The 18463-nt window shown below is 49.1% G+C and overlaps 2 protein-coding genes across 2 annotated transcripts in view; both read right to left on the bottom strand.

Moving 5' to 3' along the window:
* The window catches only part of LOC149995612 (uncharacterized), a 30135-nt gene extending 14797 nt beyond the window's left edge, over nt 1–15338 (bottom strand). Inside the window, exon 1 of the mRNA XM_090259502.1 lies at nt 15312–15338. The gene's annotated coding sequence lies outside the window, so the exon portion shown is untranslated. The remainder of the gene's footprint in view (nt 1–15311) is intronic.
* LOC149995611 (uncharacterized) overlaps nt 8463–18463 on the bottom strand; it is a 31680-nt gene continuing 21679 nt past the window's right edge. Inside the window, 3 exon segments of the mRNA XM_090259503.1 lie at nt 8463–9881; nt 9954–10304; nt 10389–10447. Coding sequence (XP_090115629.1) covers nt 9182–9881; nt 9954–10304; nt 10389–10447 — 1110 coding nt within the window. The 3' untranslated portion in view covers nt 8463–9181.

The following is an 18463-nucleotide window of genomic DNA, read 5'->3' as shown; positions in this document are numbered from 1 at the left end:
CAGGCACCCAGCCTGAAGTCCCAGACCACCTACAGGAAACAGGAGCAAGCTTCTGTCCCTGGGTGCGGTGACCTTATCATTTCTTAAACTAAATTTAATTTTTACAAAGGTATTCATTCTGGACCTGTGGCCTCTGACTCCTATTCCTGCACTGCGAGGCTAACAACATTGGGTCCTTGTACTGGGAGAGTCCACTAGAGCCCACTTACCCAGGAGGCACAGTGGTCCAAGGGCCTCTGACCCCTGTAATAATCACCATTAATTTCAAAATTACTAGAGAAAAAGAAAATTTAGTTCATCCTGGGCTACTGTTGCCCTTATAGCAGTACAATCACAATTCTAATTTCTACTTCATTTAAAGGAGGCCATAAGTCACAGTGGCCCTGGAAGTGGCACGTGCTTGAGGCTGGTGACAGCTGACCCCAGTGTGGCCTCAGAGAGTGGAATTGTGGCAGCTCCTGCTCTTAATTTGTGCCAAAGCTTTCTCACATCTCCTTCCTTCTTCTGGTTCTAAGCACAAACAAGGATTTGCCACCAGTGAGGTGGTTGGTGTGGGGGCTCTGGAAATCGGATGCCTTGGTATGGAGTTGAGAGATTCAGTTAGTCTCAGAGCCTCAGTTTCCCCATCTGCATATTGAGGCTGGTGAGGGTCCCTACCTCACAGTTACCGGGAGGCCTATAACAAGCCCAGAGTCAAACCCTGAGCACCCCACACACGCCCTGAACAACCAATCCCGTCAGCATGGGGCGGGGTCTCTGACCTCTTTCTCAGGCCCGACCCTTTCTACAACCCAGGCTCCGCCCCGCCCCACCAGGGCTAGGTGAGGCTCTGAGGGCAGGATGCAAGTGGGCTCTTGACGGCAGGAGGGCAGCCTTCCCCACGCTCTCGGAAGGGCCCCTGACACGCACCGCACACACGGCAGCCACCCCCGCAGACAGAGGCGCGGGGCACACGCGGGGGGAGCCTCGGACAGGACAGACGCACCCGCACACACAGACACACTCACTCCCAGACGCGCAGCCAGGACCCGAGGAGGAGACCAGACGCGGTGGACGCCTGGATGGGGCCTCAGGCTCAGTCCCCGCGGACGGACACGACGGTGGACGCGCTCACAGAGGGACCGGGACAGACATGAGGAAGCGACCACACGGACAGAGAGACAGACACACACACACACACACACACACACACACACACAGCCACGGCAGCACCTTAACGCGCACGACCCCCGGGGATTCGCAGCCTCCACTACCGAGTCTGCGTTGTGCGCAGCCGTAGTCACAGCGCGGCTCCCTCCGGGAAATGACCGGCTCCCTCAGAGCGCACGGGCCGCCCTTCGCGGCTGGAGGAGCAGGAACGCTTCCCAGAATGCCGTGCGCCGCCTCCCCTCAGAGCGAGCGCGGCCTAAGGTCCCGGAACCACAGCAGGGGCGGGAGCGGGCGCCTGTCCCAGAAGCCCCCGCGCCAAGGCTACTGAGGTTCGTTAGGGATCTCAGGGGAACGTTGCGGAGGGAAGCGGGGTGCGGACAGGAGACTACAGAGCGGGAGGGAGCCAGGCGGGAACGGTTGGTCGGAAGGTGTGCCTCGCACTGAGGAGAGCGGTGCAGGGAGAAGGGGAGGGGCCGTGGAGCAGAGCGAGGGGGAGGGGTCGGAGGGGAGGGGAATCCCAGAGCGGCGGGTAAAGACGCGGCAGCCCCTCAGCAGACGTCCTGCGTCCCCCAACGACCCTCATCGCCATGCTGACTTGCAGAAAAGTTGTAAAGCGTGAGAGACGCAGGAAAACACTGTCAGCCCGTCCTGTTAGGTGCCAGCCCCTGTTCAGTGCACGTTAGTGTCACAGAACCAAAGTGGGGGATCCGCTTCCCGGGCCCACATTAGGAAGCTCCAGAGACACAGCTGGTGGGAAAGGAAAGAGGGTTTTCGCTGAGATGCTCCTGCGTCGGGGATGATGGCAGACTCCTCTCAGAGCCCCCCGCTACGGAAACCCGAGGAAAAACCCAGCCAGGCCAGAAGTCAGTGTGCAGATCTCACGCTCCCGTATGAAGTGCTGTCCCCTGGGAGCCGCAGGCGGCCGCGGGGCAGTCACCCAGGTAGCTCAGCTCGCTCCCCGCAACTGGCTGTTTTGAGGCTCCCCCCTGGGTCGTGCAGACCCAGTCGTCCGCCCGGCCGCTTCCAGGACCACAAGGTCCAGCACACTCACCGGGTAGTATTTTCGATGGGTGGGCAAGAGGGCGTCGCTTCCTTTCACTGGGTTTATATTACTTTCAGGTGTGGGGCGGGCTGTATACCCCGTTAATTTACAACGTTCCTGGTGCTGCAGGACGGTCCACCGGGGACCAATCGATTCCTTTCCCAGGGAAGACTGACAGGCTGGTCACCAGCACCTCCCCGCCCCAAGCACATGCCCGCGCCTCCATTATGACCTTTGAGATGTAGGTGCCTTATTTCCTTGATCCTACCCCCTATCGGCTACCAGAAGCCGGTAGGACTTTTCCCCTCTCCAACCTTCTTGATAGGTAACACTTGCTCTGGGCAATACTTCCTATTGCCACTGCCTTGCTCAGCAGGGAAATCCGCCTCCAGGATACAATGCTCCAATTGCAAGGCGCAGCTCCGTTATCCCGGGAACGCGGTGGAGCCCTCTGCCTCATCAAAGCCAGGACCATTAGGGATTTCCTCTAGTGGCGCCTTGGGTTCCTCTCCTCTTCTTCAGTGATCCAGCCTTGCTATCAGTATCATTAATATTCACAAACTCATTTCATCCTCAAAACCAAGTCACTTCCCAGACTGCGCGGACAGTGACACAAAAGAGGGGCGTCACATGAGAGGGAAGTGGGGGAGCTGGGGTGGGAAGGAGGCCTCTAGGCTGGGGTCCTTTTACACCATAAACGACAACGCCAAGCGCAAGAGCATTTGCCGAACGTCTAAATGACCACAAGAATGACAACTGCAGCTGACTTAGCTGGCAATTCATGATGTAGTTTTCTGGCATTTTTAATGCTCGGGATAGGAAATATTCATTGGTTTCAGAGAGGAAGGGGAAGAGAAACATTGATGTGAAAAGCATCCATTGGTTGCTTGCCGTAATCACCACTTTCGAATCGAATCTGACACGTAGATTATGTGCTGGGACCTCCGTTGGAAACGGAAATTTTCATGCACAGGAAATACTCCACCATTGGGCAACCAGGTCAGGGCGAAAGGCCCTTTCAGAGGGACCCGTTTCTGGGTGTGACCTGGGCCCTTTTGAGCTGTCCATGGTACTGAACCTTTCCCCGTAGACCTGGCTTTGGTGTTGAGTCATAATATCTGCATATATCACAGGAATGTCTGGTACACATTTGGCTTGTAATTAGGGGATGGGTAATGTTAACTGTGTTCATTCTGTGGAGCAGAACAACAAGTACCCCCAGAACACCCGCAATTCCTGCAAAAAGGCAGGGGATTGGGAATAATGCCAAAGGAGACAGTGGTATAGTGTTGTAGATTTTATTTATTTCAGACAGTAGGAAAGGGAGAAAAAAAGAGAGAAACATTGTGTGGTTGCCTCTCACACATCCCTGTGCGGGACTGGGAAAGTTTTGCGCTGACTAAAGATGGCAGATGAAAGGTGGTCAGAGACACTGGGGCGCTGATATAAATGGTGAACACTGAGGGACTTACAGGAATGACTGGACACTTCCACCGACTTCCTGAGCATCAGGGACTTTAGGAGAATCTGAGTTAGTGCAAGCTCTCACACGCTCTCTCCCCCTCCTGCTCTGTGTACAGGGACTTGGTAAGAAGTTACTCTCTTGCCTTGCAGCTTGGTGTAAGCACTCTCTCTGGACTTTGGTACATTCTGGGCCTCTGGCACAGCTCCCCATATGGATCTGAGCGCTCCTTGGACCAGGAGATGGCGGGCCAACCGAGACTTAGACCCAACACTGATGGAAGCCCATTCCTGCAGACAGGGTCTCATGTAGGCACCTCTGCTTCCCTGGGATCCAGCATCTGGGACACCATGATCTGGTGTAGCACAGCACTAGGTTTCTGGACTCCTATATGGAGCCTGAGAGCATGCACCCCACATTCCGAGAGCTGCTGCCAGGCAATGCTGACTATGAAACCCACAAGTGCACATTCCATACAGGATGGAGATCTATTTGTGTAACAGGCTTAAGGACAGATGAGCAAATGGGGAACTTCTGGGCATGGTTTTAGCTTGTAGTCTTTTGGGGAGCAAGGGTGGTTTTGGATCTCATGTGAGATAGGGGCTCAGAGCAGGAGTGCCGTCAGCCCCTCAAAGGCTGCAACCCTATTAATAAAAAACTGTTGCCTTCAACACAAACAGTCGGGCCATGTGCATTAAAGGCACCAAGCAGCGGAAACCCAGTTTGCTCAGTTACAGAGGGTCTCAGGCCCTGTTGTAGGAACCGTATGTGAGTTATCTCACTGAACCCACACACCACGATAACATGTATTTCCTTACTCAGTATCCTTACAGAGGATGACACTGAAGCTCAGGAAATGACTGCACTGGTCAAACCACAGAGTTGAGCTTTGAATACGGCAGATGTGCCAGAGTTCCTGTTTCCAACCCGTTCCAATGAGTCACTTGTTTGTTACTGATCTTGTCAGTGCGTCAGGGAGTTTCCTTTCTCCCTTTCATCACCTCTTCTTCCTCATACCCCTTTCTCTACCCTCCTTTGCTTCTTGCCCTCCTGCTGTCCCCTGCATTTATCCCCGCCCACCAGGACCATGCAAGGGGAGGTATGTGTGGCCTCTGAGCCACAGAAGCACATTTAGCTCTCCCCACAATGAATGTGGGTTAAGCCCCTCCAACCTTGCACCCTCCAGTGAGCCCCTTGGGCTGATTCACTGTCCCCAGAAATTTTGTTATGCAGCGTATTAGGGATCTCCGCCTTGGTACCCTCAGCAGAAATCCAGAAATAACAGGGCTGTGAGTAGTAATTATTTACCCATTTATTAACAAACACTTTAGGTATTTTGTTGTTAACAGAGCACCATTTTCATATCAGTTGCTATGTAGTAGTTATAACAATTGCTTTCATCATCAATAATGCAATGGTAACTACATCATGACTAAGGTTGAGGGTCAGACATAGATTGGGTAATACGCCCTCTAGACTAAAGGCCATTTTTATTATCACAACAATTACAGGGGGAAAATGGTGGGTGAAGAATAAACTGTGATCTGACACAGGATTGTTCTCCTGTAACTGAAATAGCCCTGTGGTGAGGGGGCCGAGGTGCAGGGTTTCTGCAGGGGGTGCCCTTCCAAAATCTCTGAAACTGAGTTCTGGGCCCAGCCTTTTGGTCTGACAATTCTCAAGCCAGGAATGCAGGGTTGGGAGGGGCAGGTTGCCTCATACCTGGGGCAGGCTCTGTGGGTTCCTGTGATTGCAAAACCACTCCCCCAAAATGTTGCCAATCGTTTTGAAAGGACAGCTGGTACCTGTAACTTTTGCACTTGACAACTGTTTAAAATAACATGGGTATCTATTATTAAAAGATGTATTTAAACAAAATATTTGTGAGAAACACTGACATCTGAAGCTATCAGTGTTCCTTCAGACACTAAACGAATAATTTTTTCTACATGAACAACTTGGGAACTTCTGTTGCAGGGAAACTGTAGAGTGGATGTGGGGAACCCAGGAAACTAAGATGGTCACAATCTGACCTCTGACTAGATTTAGGCCTGTGTGACAAAAGGAGACTGTCCCCATGGAGCCCACTTTCGCTTTTTCCTTTCTCCTCCCCCTTTCCTATTTACAATGCAGGTCAAGCGAGCCAACAGACACCTAATGCGTTGTCCAAGCTCTTAGAACAGTTTACTAATCTCGGTCAGGAGCCACAGGGCCCCGACCATGTTCCCAGACACTAGATGTGTTGGGGGTCTTGCTCTCCATGCGGCCCTACAGATGCCTGGGAAGCAGCTTGTGTGCGTGGCGTATGGCGTGGGCTCTCCGCAGTGATCACATTCCAGAGACCTGTCTGGGCAGGACTTCTCTACACTCCTGCCTGTGGGCTCCAATGTCAAGTCTGGCACTGGCGCACAGGCTCAGAAATAACATCTTGGGCGTGGATTCTCAGATGCAACACACCCACTGCTATGTGTGCATATTATAGTGTTCATGTTAATGTTCCAGCTGAAGGCATTCCTGCACTTGCCACACACGTACGGCTTCTCTCCAGTGTGGATCCAGTGGTGGAGGGTAAGTGATAAGTGCCTAACAAAGGTCTGCCCATGCTTGTATGGTACCTTGTTGAGGTCATGGTGCTGCTGATTGTCAGGGATGAGTGTCTTGTAAAGTGCATCCGGCAGATGGAGCTGTCCTAAGACTTCTCCAGGTTGTGCATGCGCCCCTGGATAGTGAAGGTCAACTGCCAGATGACCTGTTTTCCACTTCTGTGCATGAGAAGCACTTCTTCCCGGTGTGCGTCCTCAGCAGCACGATGAAGTGCATCTTGTGGCTTAAGTCCTTTACGCAGTCCCTGCACACATATGGATTGTCCTAGGTGTGCATGCACCGGTGGATGGATGGTGAGGCAGGAAAGTCAGGAGAACTGCTCCCTGTACACAGCAGGTGGGATGAACTTCTACATCGAGTGGATCCTTAGAGCTTCTTCTTGGGCGACTTAGAGCCTTGCAGAACTCCACTCGGTCACATATCTTCTCCATATGTGCTTCTTCTGGAGCAGTATGAAGTTCGTGTTCTGGCTAAAGACCTTGCTGCAGTCTCTGCATGCGAACGGTGTCTCCCTGATGTGTACGCACTGGTGGATGGGGAGTTTCGAAGACTGGAGAAACTGCTTCCCACACGTCTGGCACAAGTAGGGCTTCTCCCTGAAGTGAATTAGTCGGTGATTCTTTTTTTCTCCCTTCTTTTTTTTTTTTGAAATTATATTTTATTGGTTATATTGTTAGTCGGTGGTTCTTAAGGGATGAGTTACAACTGAGAGCCTTGCCGCAGTCTTCACACATGTAAGGCTTTTCGCCTGTGTGCGCGTGCTGGTGGATGGGGAAGCTTAGCTGATAGATGAACTGCTTCCCTCACGTGGTGCACGAGAAAGGCTTCACCCTGCCGTGCACCCTCTGGTGTAGAACAAGATTGCCTTTCTAGCTGAAGCCTTTTCTGTAGTCCCTGTACACAAGTATTTCTCCCTAGTATGTGTCCTTCGCTTAATGCCGAGGCTCTCATTCCGTGTGAAGCCTTTTCTAAAATCCCCACATGCAGAAGGCTTCTCCACAATGTGTCCTCTGGTGTGCGCTGACGGTCCACTTCCATGTGAAGGACATTCCACAGACCCCACATGCATAAGGCTGCTCTCCGCTGTGTGTTTTGTAGTGTACGCTGAGGTAATCTTTCCGGACAAAGGCTTTGCCACAGTACTCACATGTGTACAGCTTCTTCCTGGTGTGAGTCCTCCTGTGCAGGATGAGTTTCCTGTTCCGGCAGAAGGTCTCGACACAGTTCTCGCGTGTGTACAGTTTCTTCCTGGTGTGAGTCCTCCTGTGCAGGATGAGTTTACTGTTCCGGCAGAAGGCCTCAACACAGTTCTCGCGTGTGTACAGCTTCTTCCTGGTGAGTCTTCCTGTGCAGTATGAGGTTCCTATTCTGCCCAAAGGCCTTGCCACAATCCTTGAATGTGTACGGCTTCTCCCCTGTGTGTGTTCTTTGGTTGAATATGAGGGTCCGGTTTCGGCTGAAGGACTTGCCACAGTCCTTGCATGTGTATAGCTTCCCCCTATGTGCATCCTCTGGTGTGGGCTGAGGTTCCTTTTCCGGCTGAAAGCCTTACCAGAGTCCTTGCATGTGTATGGCTTCTTCACAGTGATCGACCTCTGGTGCAGGATTAGTTTCTGGTTCTAGCTGAAGGCCTTGCCAGAGTCCTTGCATGTGTATGGCTTGTCCATGGTGTGTGTCCTCCTGTGCAGGATGAGATGCCTACTGTGCCCAAAAGCCTTGCCACAGTTGTCACATGTGTATGGCTTCTCCCTGGTGGGCATCCTCCAGTGCAGTATGAGATTTCCACTCTGTTGGAAGGCCTTGCCACAGTCCTCACACATGTAAGGCTTCTCCCCTGTGTGTATGTGCTGGTCAATGATGAGGCTCAACAGGTGGGTGAACTGCTTCCTGTACGTGGCGCACAAGAATGGCATCTCCCTAATGTGCGTCCTCTGGTGCAGTATGAAGTTCGTGTTCTGGCTAAAGATCTTGCCATATTCTCTGCACCCAATGACGACTCCCCGGAGTGCATATGGTTGTGGATGGGGAGTTTCGAAATCCGGGCAAACTGCTTCCAACACTTGTGGCAGGAGTAGGGCTTCTCCCCAGAGTGGATTAGTTGGTGATTCTTAAGGAATGAGTTACAACTGATAGCATTGCCACAGTCCTCACATGTGTAAGGCTTCTCCCCTGCGTGCATGTGCTAGTCAATTGTGAGGGTCAAATGGAAGGTGAATTGCTTCCCGCACATGGTGCCCGAGAAAGGTGTCTCCCTGGTGTGCGTCCTCTGGTGCAGGATGAGGTTGCCTTTCTAGTTGAAGCCCTTTCCACATTCCCTGTACATGATGGTTTCTACCTGGTATGCAGCCTCTGGTGCAGGATGAGTCTCACTCTCTGGCTGAGGCGTTTCACAATCCCCGCACAAATTCAGTTTCTCCCCAGTGTGTATCCTCTGGTGTATAATGACGTACCTCTGCTATGTGAAGCCCTTTCCGCAGTCCCAGATGCATAAGGTTTGTTCCCAGTGTGTATCCACTGGTGTGCCATGAGTGATTTTTCTGGACAAACGCATTGCCACAGTCCCTGCACATGTACAGCCTCTTCCTGGTGTGCGTCATCCGGTAGCTGATGAGTATCTTAATTCTGTGTGAATGCCTTTCCACAGGCCCGCACGTATACACTTTCACTCTGCTGGGTGTCCTCTGCTGTATTATAAGGCTCTGTTTCTGTATGTAGACCTTGCCATATTCCTGACACATGTATGGCATCTCCCCAGTGTGTGTCCCCAGGTGTAGGATGAGGTTCCTTATCTGGCTGAAGGCCTTGCAACAGTCCTCACATGTGTACAACTTTTCACCACAGTGCGTCCTCCGGTGCAGGATGAAGGTCCTGTTCTGCCTAAAGGCCTAGCCACAATCTTCTCATGTGTATGACTTCTCCCCACTTTACAACCTCTGGTGCAGGATGAGGTACTGCTTCCGGCTAAAGGCCTTACCACAGTCCTTGCATGAGTATGACTTCTCCCCAGTGTGCGTCATCTGGTGAACAATGAGGTTTCCATTCCGGTTGAAGGCCTTGCCACAGTCCCCGCGTGTGTATGGCTTTTCACAAGTGTGCACGCGCTGGTGGACAGTGAGGCTCCTCAGTGAGGAGAATTTCTTTTGACAGGTGATGCATGAAAAGGACTTGTCCCTGCTGTGTGTCCTCTGGTGCAGGATAAGGTTCTCGTTCCGGCTGAAGGCCTTGCCACAGTCCTCGCATGTGTATGGCTTCTCCCCGGTGTGAGTCCTCTGGTGCAGGGTGAGGTTGTTCTTCCTGCTGAAGGCCTTGCCACAGTCCTCGCATGTATACGGCTTCTCCCCAGTATGCATTCTCTGGTGCAGGATGAGGTTCTGCTTCTCACTGAAGGCCTTACCACAGTGCTCGCATGGGTACGGCTTCTCCCCAGTGTGCATTCTCTGGTGCACGATGAGATTCTGCTGCCTGCTGAAGGCCTTTGCACAGTTCTCACATGTGTACGGCTTCTCCCCAGTGTGAGTCCTCTGGTGCAGGATGAGGTACTTATTCAGCCTAAAGGCCTTGCCACAGTCCCCGCATGTGTATGGCTTTTCCCCGGTGTGCACGCGCTGGTGGACATTGAGGTTCCTCAGTGAGGAGAATTTCTTTTGACAGGTGATGCACGAAAAGGACTTGTCCCTGCTGTGTGTCCTCTGGTGCAGGATAAGATTCTCGTTCCGGCTGAAGTCCTTGCCACAGTCCTCACATGTATACGGCTTCTCCCCAGTGTGCATTCTCTGGTGCAGGATGAGGTTCTGCTTCTGGCTGAAGGCCTTACCACATTCCTCGCATGGGTACGGCTTCTCCCCAGTGTGCTTTCTCTGGTGCACGATGAGGTTCTGCTGCCTGCTGAAGGCCTTTGCACAGTTCTTGCATGTGTACGGCTTCTCCCCAGTGTGAGTTCTCTGGTGCAGGATGAGGTACTTGTTCAGCCTAAAGGCCTTGCCACAGTCCCCACATGTGTATGGTTTTTCCCCAGTGTGCACGCGCTGGTGGGCAGTGAGGCTCCACAGTGAGGAGAATTTCTTTTGACAGGTGATGCACGAAAAGGACTTATCGGTGCTGTGCGTCCTCTGGTGCAGGATAAGGTTCTGGTTCCGGCTGAAGGCCTTGCCACAGACCTCGCATGTGTACGGCTTTTCCCCGGTGTGCACACAATGGTGGACAGTGTGGCCCCACAGTGAGGGGAATTTCTTTCGACAGGTAGTGCACAAAAAGGACTTCTCCCTGATGTGGAGTCTTCGGTGCATCCTCAGGAATGAGTTAGAGCCGAAAGCCTTGTCGCAGTCCCCACACACAAAGGGCTTCGTCACTGCGAGGAGTTTGGAGGGGGAACTGAGGCTTGAAACATATGAGTTCTTAGTACGCATGGCGGACGGGTGCGTCCCTGCTCCTTTCCATCCATCAGATCTAGATGGGGTTGACAATGGGCTATGTTGAACAAATAACTTAAACTCACGACTTCGAGGAGCTAATGCTTGGGACATGTCCAGGCTCCACATAGAGTTCCGTAGGCTCCCCTGTTGCCATCCCACCCGGTCACTGTGTGTTCCTGCTCCTTCACAGGCACGACCCCAGGAAAAATCCGTCATGGTTCCTTCTGCCACCACCGTAACAGAGACTCTGTCTTCCCAAACATTCTCCTGTGGGTCCAAGTCTTTCAGGTCAGGTCTAGTCTCCAAGTCTAAGGGGTTGGGGCGGGGAGAGAGATGGCATACGTGCATTAACAACATTGAGACATGATAAGGCACAGCCTGGGAGCAGGGAACAACCTGTCATGAGGACAGCAGGAGAAGGGAAGCAGTGAGCTGAAACAGTGAGGCTGAGGGAGGTAAGCAGAGAGCGAGAAGGGTGCCCCTGGGAGTGGGTGCAAAGGTAGCCAGCGGAGCTCAGAGATGGGCAGAGAGATATGTGGAGAGAAAGAGGAGGAAGGCGGGCTTGGAGGAGCAGATACAAGGCTCCCAGTAAACCGGAGTGTTCACTGAACCCAGTTCCTCACTTGCAGGCCTCATCCTAACTCTTCCAGCTAGCTGTGCTTCTCAAAACACCCACTTTTATTAAAAAGGATAAAATAACACCCGACTCACAAGTGTATGTGTTAATAGTCGTGTCTCCCCAACCAAGCTCCCCACAACATACGCTGCTCAGGAGCGGCCTGGTCCCAGCCGCTGACCACTCACCCTCCTCTTTGAACACTTGTCCTTCACTACTGACCACAGGAGATCCAGTCCCTTCCTGTGTGCGTACCCTTGGGTCCTCAATTTCCGTTTCCAGTTTGGGGCTGTCCTGAGTTCTGGACATGGACCTTACAGTTCTACCCAATGTTTGAAAATTGTGAAATCTTACACAATAATCTCATTGAAACAGTGAAGGTCCTGCCATATGGAGCCCTCCTTCCTAGGAGGCAGTCTGGAAAGCGGGAATAGGGAGCAACAGTCACCTTCCCCCACTGAACGCCACACTAGTCCCACAACACTGGAGTTTGAGACCGTCCTCCAAGTCACAGGAGCCTGGAATTCAATCTTATCTCTATGCTGACATCGCCTAAATATATTCACAACAGGACCTCCTGTTTGAGCTCCCATGAGACTCCCGTCTTGGGTATCACAAAGCAAATGCACTGTATGCAAGACATGTGCATTTGGAACCTTCGCTCCCAAATAACAGAGAGGCCCACCAGAGAAGGGTAGAAAAAGAAGTCAGACACCCAACGACTGACACCATATGATTCTACTCATATTTGGTAAGTGGAATCATCAAATTGATAGAGACAGAAAGTAGGACCTGGGTGCAGGGATTCTTGTAGGGGGATAAGGATCTGCCGTTTAGAGGGGATAACTTGTCAGTGGGGGAGGATTATGCGTTCTGGAGGTGGATGGTGGTGACAGTTGAACTTAGTGTGAATGTACTTCATTCCACAGAATTGCACTCAGAAAAGTAGTTCAGCCGTGGCTGGTGTGGCTCCGTGGATTAAATCCAAACCAGTGAATTTAAAGGTCACTGGTTTGACTCCCGGTAAGTGGACATGCTTGGGTTGTGGGCCATGTCCCCATCTGGGGATGTGTGAGGGGAAACACATCAATGTTTCTCTCCACTTTCTCCTTCCCTTCCCCTCTCTCCAAAATAAAATATTGAAAAAAAATAAATAAATGATCCATTTTGTGATGGGTAATAATTTGCTACCATTAAGAAAATGAAAATTTTAAATTAAAAAGGAAGAAAAGATTTAGTAGTCATCCTTGACTCACCCCTTCCCAATCACCATGAGACAGTTAACAAATGCCATCTGATATGAAAACATGAACTGAATCAGACCTACTCATCACCCCTTGTGCCAACACAGAGCACCAGACCCACTCTTACAACGCACGGTCCGCTCCATGGGAAGAAAGTCTCAGGCGTCAGATCAAACCCACCAGCACCTTCTCAGCGCATGGTGATAAAAGGCAATGCCTTCCTCTTCCCTGATTGCTTTCTGCCATCCACTGCCACTGTTCTTTGTTTCCCTCTGATGTCCTTGTCCAGGCTCAGTGCTTCCAGCCTCAGGGCCTTTGCACTGCTGTTCCCCCCGGACTTCCCATGTGCGCTCATCCAGAGGCCTCAGAGAGCCTTAACTCCCAGAGGGAGGGCTTCTGTGTCCACACTATGGTGGATAGGAAGCTCCCACATGCAAGTGTCTTGCCTGTGTCACTGTGAGTGCTCGTTGAAAGCGCATTTTACTGATCTGTGCACTGCCAGCTCCCCAAGTGGAAAACTGTCAGAAGAAACAAGAGTAACTCTTCATGGCCTTCGGTTCTGCAGTGGTACCAGCAATATGACATCGAAAGCACAAGTAACAACAAAATAAATAAATTGGACCACATAAAACTTAAAACAATTGTTTCAAATGATATCATAAAAAAAAAGTCTTCCAACAGAATGGGACAAACAGTTGCTAAACAGACATCTGTTAAAGGACTTGTACAAAGAATTAACAAAAACAGAATACGTAAAGAACTTTCCATCTTGAAGGATATGGAAGCAACAACCCCCCTGAATAAACAGACAAAAGATTGAACCAGACACTTCATTGAAGAGAACAGACCGCTGACAAATGAGCACCTGAAGACCCTCAGAACCAGCTGCCAGCTGGGCCGTGGTAAGATCGCTCACCAACCAGAGAGGCTGCAGTGAGAAAGGCTGAGCGTATTCAGTTCTGACAAGCACACGGAGCAGTGCAATGCCCAGAGCCTGCTTGTAGAAGTAAAAATGAGACAACTCTTTTGGAAAAATGTGGGCTTTCTGAAAGTTATATATGCACTGTTGTATGACCAAACCATGATCAACAAAAAGGACATCTAGTGTCTCCAGAACATTTTCCAGAATACGAAATAACCCACATATTTATCAACTGAATGGATAAACACACGGTTGTCTCTCCATAAAGTATATTATTAAGCAAAAATAAAAAGAAGTTAACTATTGACCTCGCTGTGTGACTACGTTGGTTGGTTGACCATCATCATGTGCACCAAAAGGCTGTGTGTTTGATCCCAATCAGGACTTATAAGGGAGGCAACTGATCAATGATCTCTCTCATTCTGTCTCAAATCAATAAAAATATTCTCAGGTAAGTATTTAAAACTTTAAAACAGGACAGAAAGGAAGGTCACTATTGATACGTATGGAAAATGTGTTCAACGTCAAAAAAAGTGAAGCCAAGGGTAAGAAGAGAAAGAAAGAAAAAAAAAAGGAGTACGGGCTACATAATCCCATATATATCACCATCTAGAAGAGGCACACTAAACAGTTAATGGACGACTCTGCTGCATCACAATTACTTGCCAGGTGAACATAAATGTCAAAAACATCAAATTGTTCAGATCAACTACGTGCAGTTAATTGTAGGCCAGTTAAACTTCCAGAAGTGCTTTATACAAATGTGCCCATACTCTCCTTCAGAAAGTTAGTGTTATTCCGGAACAATATTGTCTCGGGACATCCTTCCGTGTCTGTGACCACAAAGAGTGCTTATCTTTGCAGATCATAGTGATTTACTCTGAACTGATACACACTGATAGGTTCTGTCAGTCTTTTAGTGAGCATGCAGGTCATTGCTGTTTACTTTTCTTCCTTTTAAAATACTCTGCACACTCATTGGAATATTATCAATGGATATATCCTGGAAATGGAATCATTAAATTTGTTTGAGAACACAAAACTGTCTGCCCAAAGAGCTGTACTTTATGCTCCTAAAATGAGGAGTTCCTTTCCCTAGAACATGATATTACAGGAGGCTGTTACTGTTTTTTTTTTTTCTTTCTTCTAAATCCTCACTAAAAATGTTTAGACAGGGAGGAAGGGAATGGGGACAGAGAGTGAGAGGGGGAGAAAGGGAGTGCTTAGAGGGGAAAAAAAAAGGAGAAGAGGGGGAGAGTGAGAGGGGGGCAGTGGGTTAAAAGGGGAGATGGGGAGAGGCAGGTAGAGGGAAAGAGAAACATTAATCGGCTGCCTCCCATATGTGCTCTACATGAGGATCAAACTTGAACCTAGGTTATGTGCCCTGATAGGGAGTTTAAATGGCAACATTTGAGGGTACCAGAAAAGTACAAAGAACTGTGCCATGTCCGGCGAGGGATGTTTTTCTTTTTCATGTCTGTGTACCTCAGGGATTAGAATTGTATTTCTGTGACTAAATTAGTACTTCCATGATTAGTACTGTTTTAAAAATCTTTTAAAACTGTAACTGTGCATTTTTATATATATGAATAGTATACTCATCAGCTTGGTCCATCTCTATCATTCACGTCTTTTTCCATTTATTTATCATAAATGGAAAAAAGAAGCTCTTTACATATTTACAATCCAATGAATGTTTATGAATGCGGTAAATAATCTTCCCCACTTCATGAGATATGCGGTTTATTTTTAGCCTTGAGTAACGTGGGCACTACCTACACCGATCTGTCCATCTTTTCTGTATCTGTGTCATCCTGAGTGACAGGAGGCCGTGAGTTATGCAGCAAAACTGCCCCTTACCCAGCGAGACCAGGTTCCAATAGACCTCCATCATAACGTCTCTGTACAGATCCTTCTGCGCAGGCTTCAGCTGCTGCCACTCTTCCTGTGTGAAGTCCACCATCATGTCACTGAATGAGACCGAGCCCTGCAAGAGGAAGCGCACACCACTCACCGAGGGTCCTCCTTACAGGGGTCTGGAGATGTGGTCAAAAGGGCTGAGAGGATCAGGAAGGCACACAGGATGAATGTGACATGGTGTCTGCAAGGTGCAGAACTCTGAAGGGTCTGACCATGCCCTGTTTTCGCTGTCTGAGTATATTGGATGGTCCTCGGACTGACAAACTATGGGGCTGTTCACCAGGAACAAAATCAACCCCATTAAACAATGGGCAAAGGGCCTGAACAGACACTTCTCCAAGAGGACATACACATGGCCAACAGACTGGAACAGACCCTTCCCAGGTGCCTCAGACGTGGCAGTGCCTTGACGACGCCTTCAGTTCCAACTTGCGAGCCCCAGAACTGTGGTAAATTGATTCCTGTAGTTCAAGCTTCCCTGTCTGTGGTTGCAGAGCAGAGGAACATATCTGTTGATGACTATGAACCACGCACAGCTCACCTTCCTGGAGAGGAGGCCTTATTTGCTGGCCAATCCATCAGAGTTCTGAGTACCTGCCAGGGACTCTGGAATGATGCTGACCTCCTCTGTCCTAGGGTCACCACCACATAATGATGGTGCAGTCCAGGGCAGTCGGTGGTTTTTATCTGTAATTGAGAGCCTGTAATAAACGGCTGGCTCTGCTCCACAGCCCTGGCTGTTTCCTCAAACAACAGACAACCTTTCTGACCTTGTTCGATCAATGAACCTCATAGTATCAATGTCCCCAAGGAACTGTTGCGAGGGTGAATGAGGTCACACATGTGTGATTCCACACTGTTGTATGGTTCTTGGAAGCTCCCAGTAATGGCAGCTATTGTTCTTCTCATCCTATTAACTGAACATTTCATATGCATCTTCTATAGACTTTTAACCCTTGACACTAATTTCATATTATTATTATTTGATGCAATGTCCCACTCAACCTTTGGGAAAGCCCAGGTAATAATTTCTTTTCTAATTCTGTTACGAAGATACAGTAATCCCTCTCTGTATCACGGTACGCTTATCGCAGCCTCTCTATATCACGGGATTGTTAAAAATATTATATTTAATTATTTATCATGGATTTTTTGCTATACTATGGGATTTTCGGTACTGTACAGTAAATACTAAAATAAACGTAGGGTTCCTACTTCGCGGATTTTCACCTATTGCGGGGGGTCTAGAATGTAATACCTGCAATAACTGAAGGATACTGTATATTGATTTTAGAGAGAGTAGGACGGACAGAAACATCAATCAAGTGCATCCCAAACACACCCTGAGCGGGGATTTGAACCCGCAACCTTTTGTATGTAAGACGACACTGCTACAACGACCTAGATACCCAGAAAGGGAAGGTGTATTTTTAGAAAAATTAGAAAGTAATTACACTAAAAGAGATTAAGGAAAAGAAATGGAACCCTTAAATCCCATCCACATGAAAATGACAAGCATTGGAAAATCCTAAGCAATGTTGGTAAAGCAGGAAACCAAATCAACCATTATGCAGAATGTAAAAGTGAAGACATCATGGTGCATCCGCCTTGGAAAACAGTTGGATCCCTTTTATGTTGTTGTTGTTAAGTATATTTTATTATGTTGTTACTGTAGTTCCAATTTTTCCTCCCTTTGCTCCCCTTTGCCCAGTACCCTCCTTCCCGAGGAATACCACCCCCTTATTTCATGTCCATGCATTGTACATAGAAGTTCTTTCGCTTCACCCTTTCCTAGATTATTCTTAACTTCCCCCTATTTTGTACCAACTGATTATGCTTTTTAGTCTCTGAACCATTTGCCCATTTCTCCCACTCCCCCCTCTCAGCTGATAACCCTCTAACTGACCCCCATATCTGATTCTGTTCCTATTCTGGTTTGCTTAGTTGGGTTGTTTTTATTTTTTAGATTCAGTTATTGATAGTTGTGATTTTGTTGTCATTTTAGTGTTCATAGTTTTGAACTTTTTCTTAAGTTAATTCCCTTTGACATTTCATATAATAAGGGCTTGGTGATGATGAACTCCTTTAGCTTCACTTTGTCAGGGAACCACTTCATCTGCTCTTCCATTCCAAATGATAGCTTTGCTGGGTAGAGTAATCTTGGTTGTAGGTTGCTTTTCATCACATTGAATACTGCTTGCCGGTCCCTACCTGCCTGCAAAGTGTCCTTTGAGAAATCAGCTGATAGTGTATAGGCACCGCCCTGTACGCAACTCTCTGCCGCTCTATCTTTCACCTTTGGCATTTCAATCATGATGCATCCTGGTGTGACCCCCTCTGGGTCCAGCTGCCCCGGGAACCTCCGCACTTCCCGTACCTGTATGTCCATCTTCTTTGCAAAACTTTGGAAATTTAAGTCAGTTTTTCCAATTCTGTCTTCGTCATTTACACTGGTTCACTGTTTTATTCTTCCTTATGTTCCAAATCATTGATTTGAACCCCGGTTTCCTTCCCTTCACCATTGGTTTTGTATGTATTTTCCATCTTTCACTTAGCATAGCCTTCACTTCTTCTCTAATGTGTTTGCCGTACTCAGTCATATCTGTCAAGCCTGTGAGCACCTTTATCACCAATGTTCTGAATTCTGCAGCTCTTAGGTTGTGTACCTCCTCATCTGTTAGGTTGGCTATCTCTTTGTTGCTTAGGTCTCCCACTGGAACCTTGATCCATATCCCCTTTTAGGTCATACTTCTCTATCTCCTCACTTTGACAGGCTCCTGTGTTTGTTTCCTCTGTGTCCCAGGTAGAGCTATTCCTCCTGTTACATTGTAAGGGCCGGAGCCTTAGGAATTTGTCAGTACAGGGTGACCTATTTCACCACGTTGTCGCTCTCTATGTGGGGGAGGCGTCCAAAAGGGAACAATACCCCCTGCCCAGGACTCGCCTGTTTTCCAGGGACCTCTCCCACTTCCGGACAGGACTAGCGCCTCTCTACCTGCTTCCCTGACTGATGTTCCCAGAGTGGGTGGGTCTCGGAATGTTCTAGGACCACACGGGCCCTTTAAACAAGCGAACTCTGCTGACACCGGTAG

This window comes from Furipterus horrens, unplaced genomic scaffold (assembly GCF_987537825.1).
Source record: "Furipterus horrens unplaced genomic scaffold, mFurHor1.1.pri manual_scaffold_13, whole genome shotgun sequence".
Lineage (NCBI taxonomy): Eukaryota > Metazoa > Chordata > Mammalia > Chiroptera > Furipteridae > Furipterus > Furipterus horrens.
This window is presented reverse-complemented; position numbering and strand designations above follow the sequence as displayed.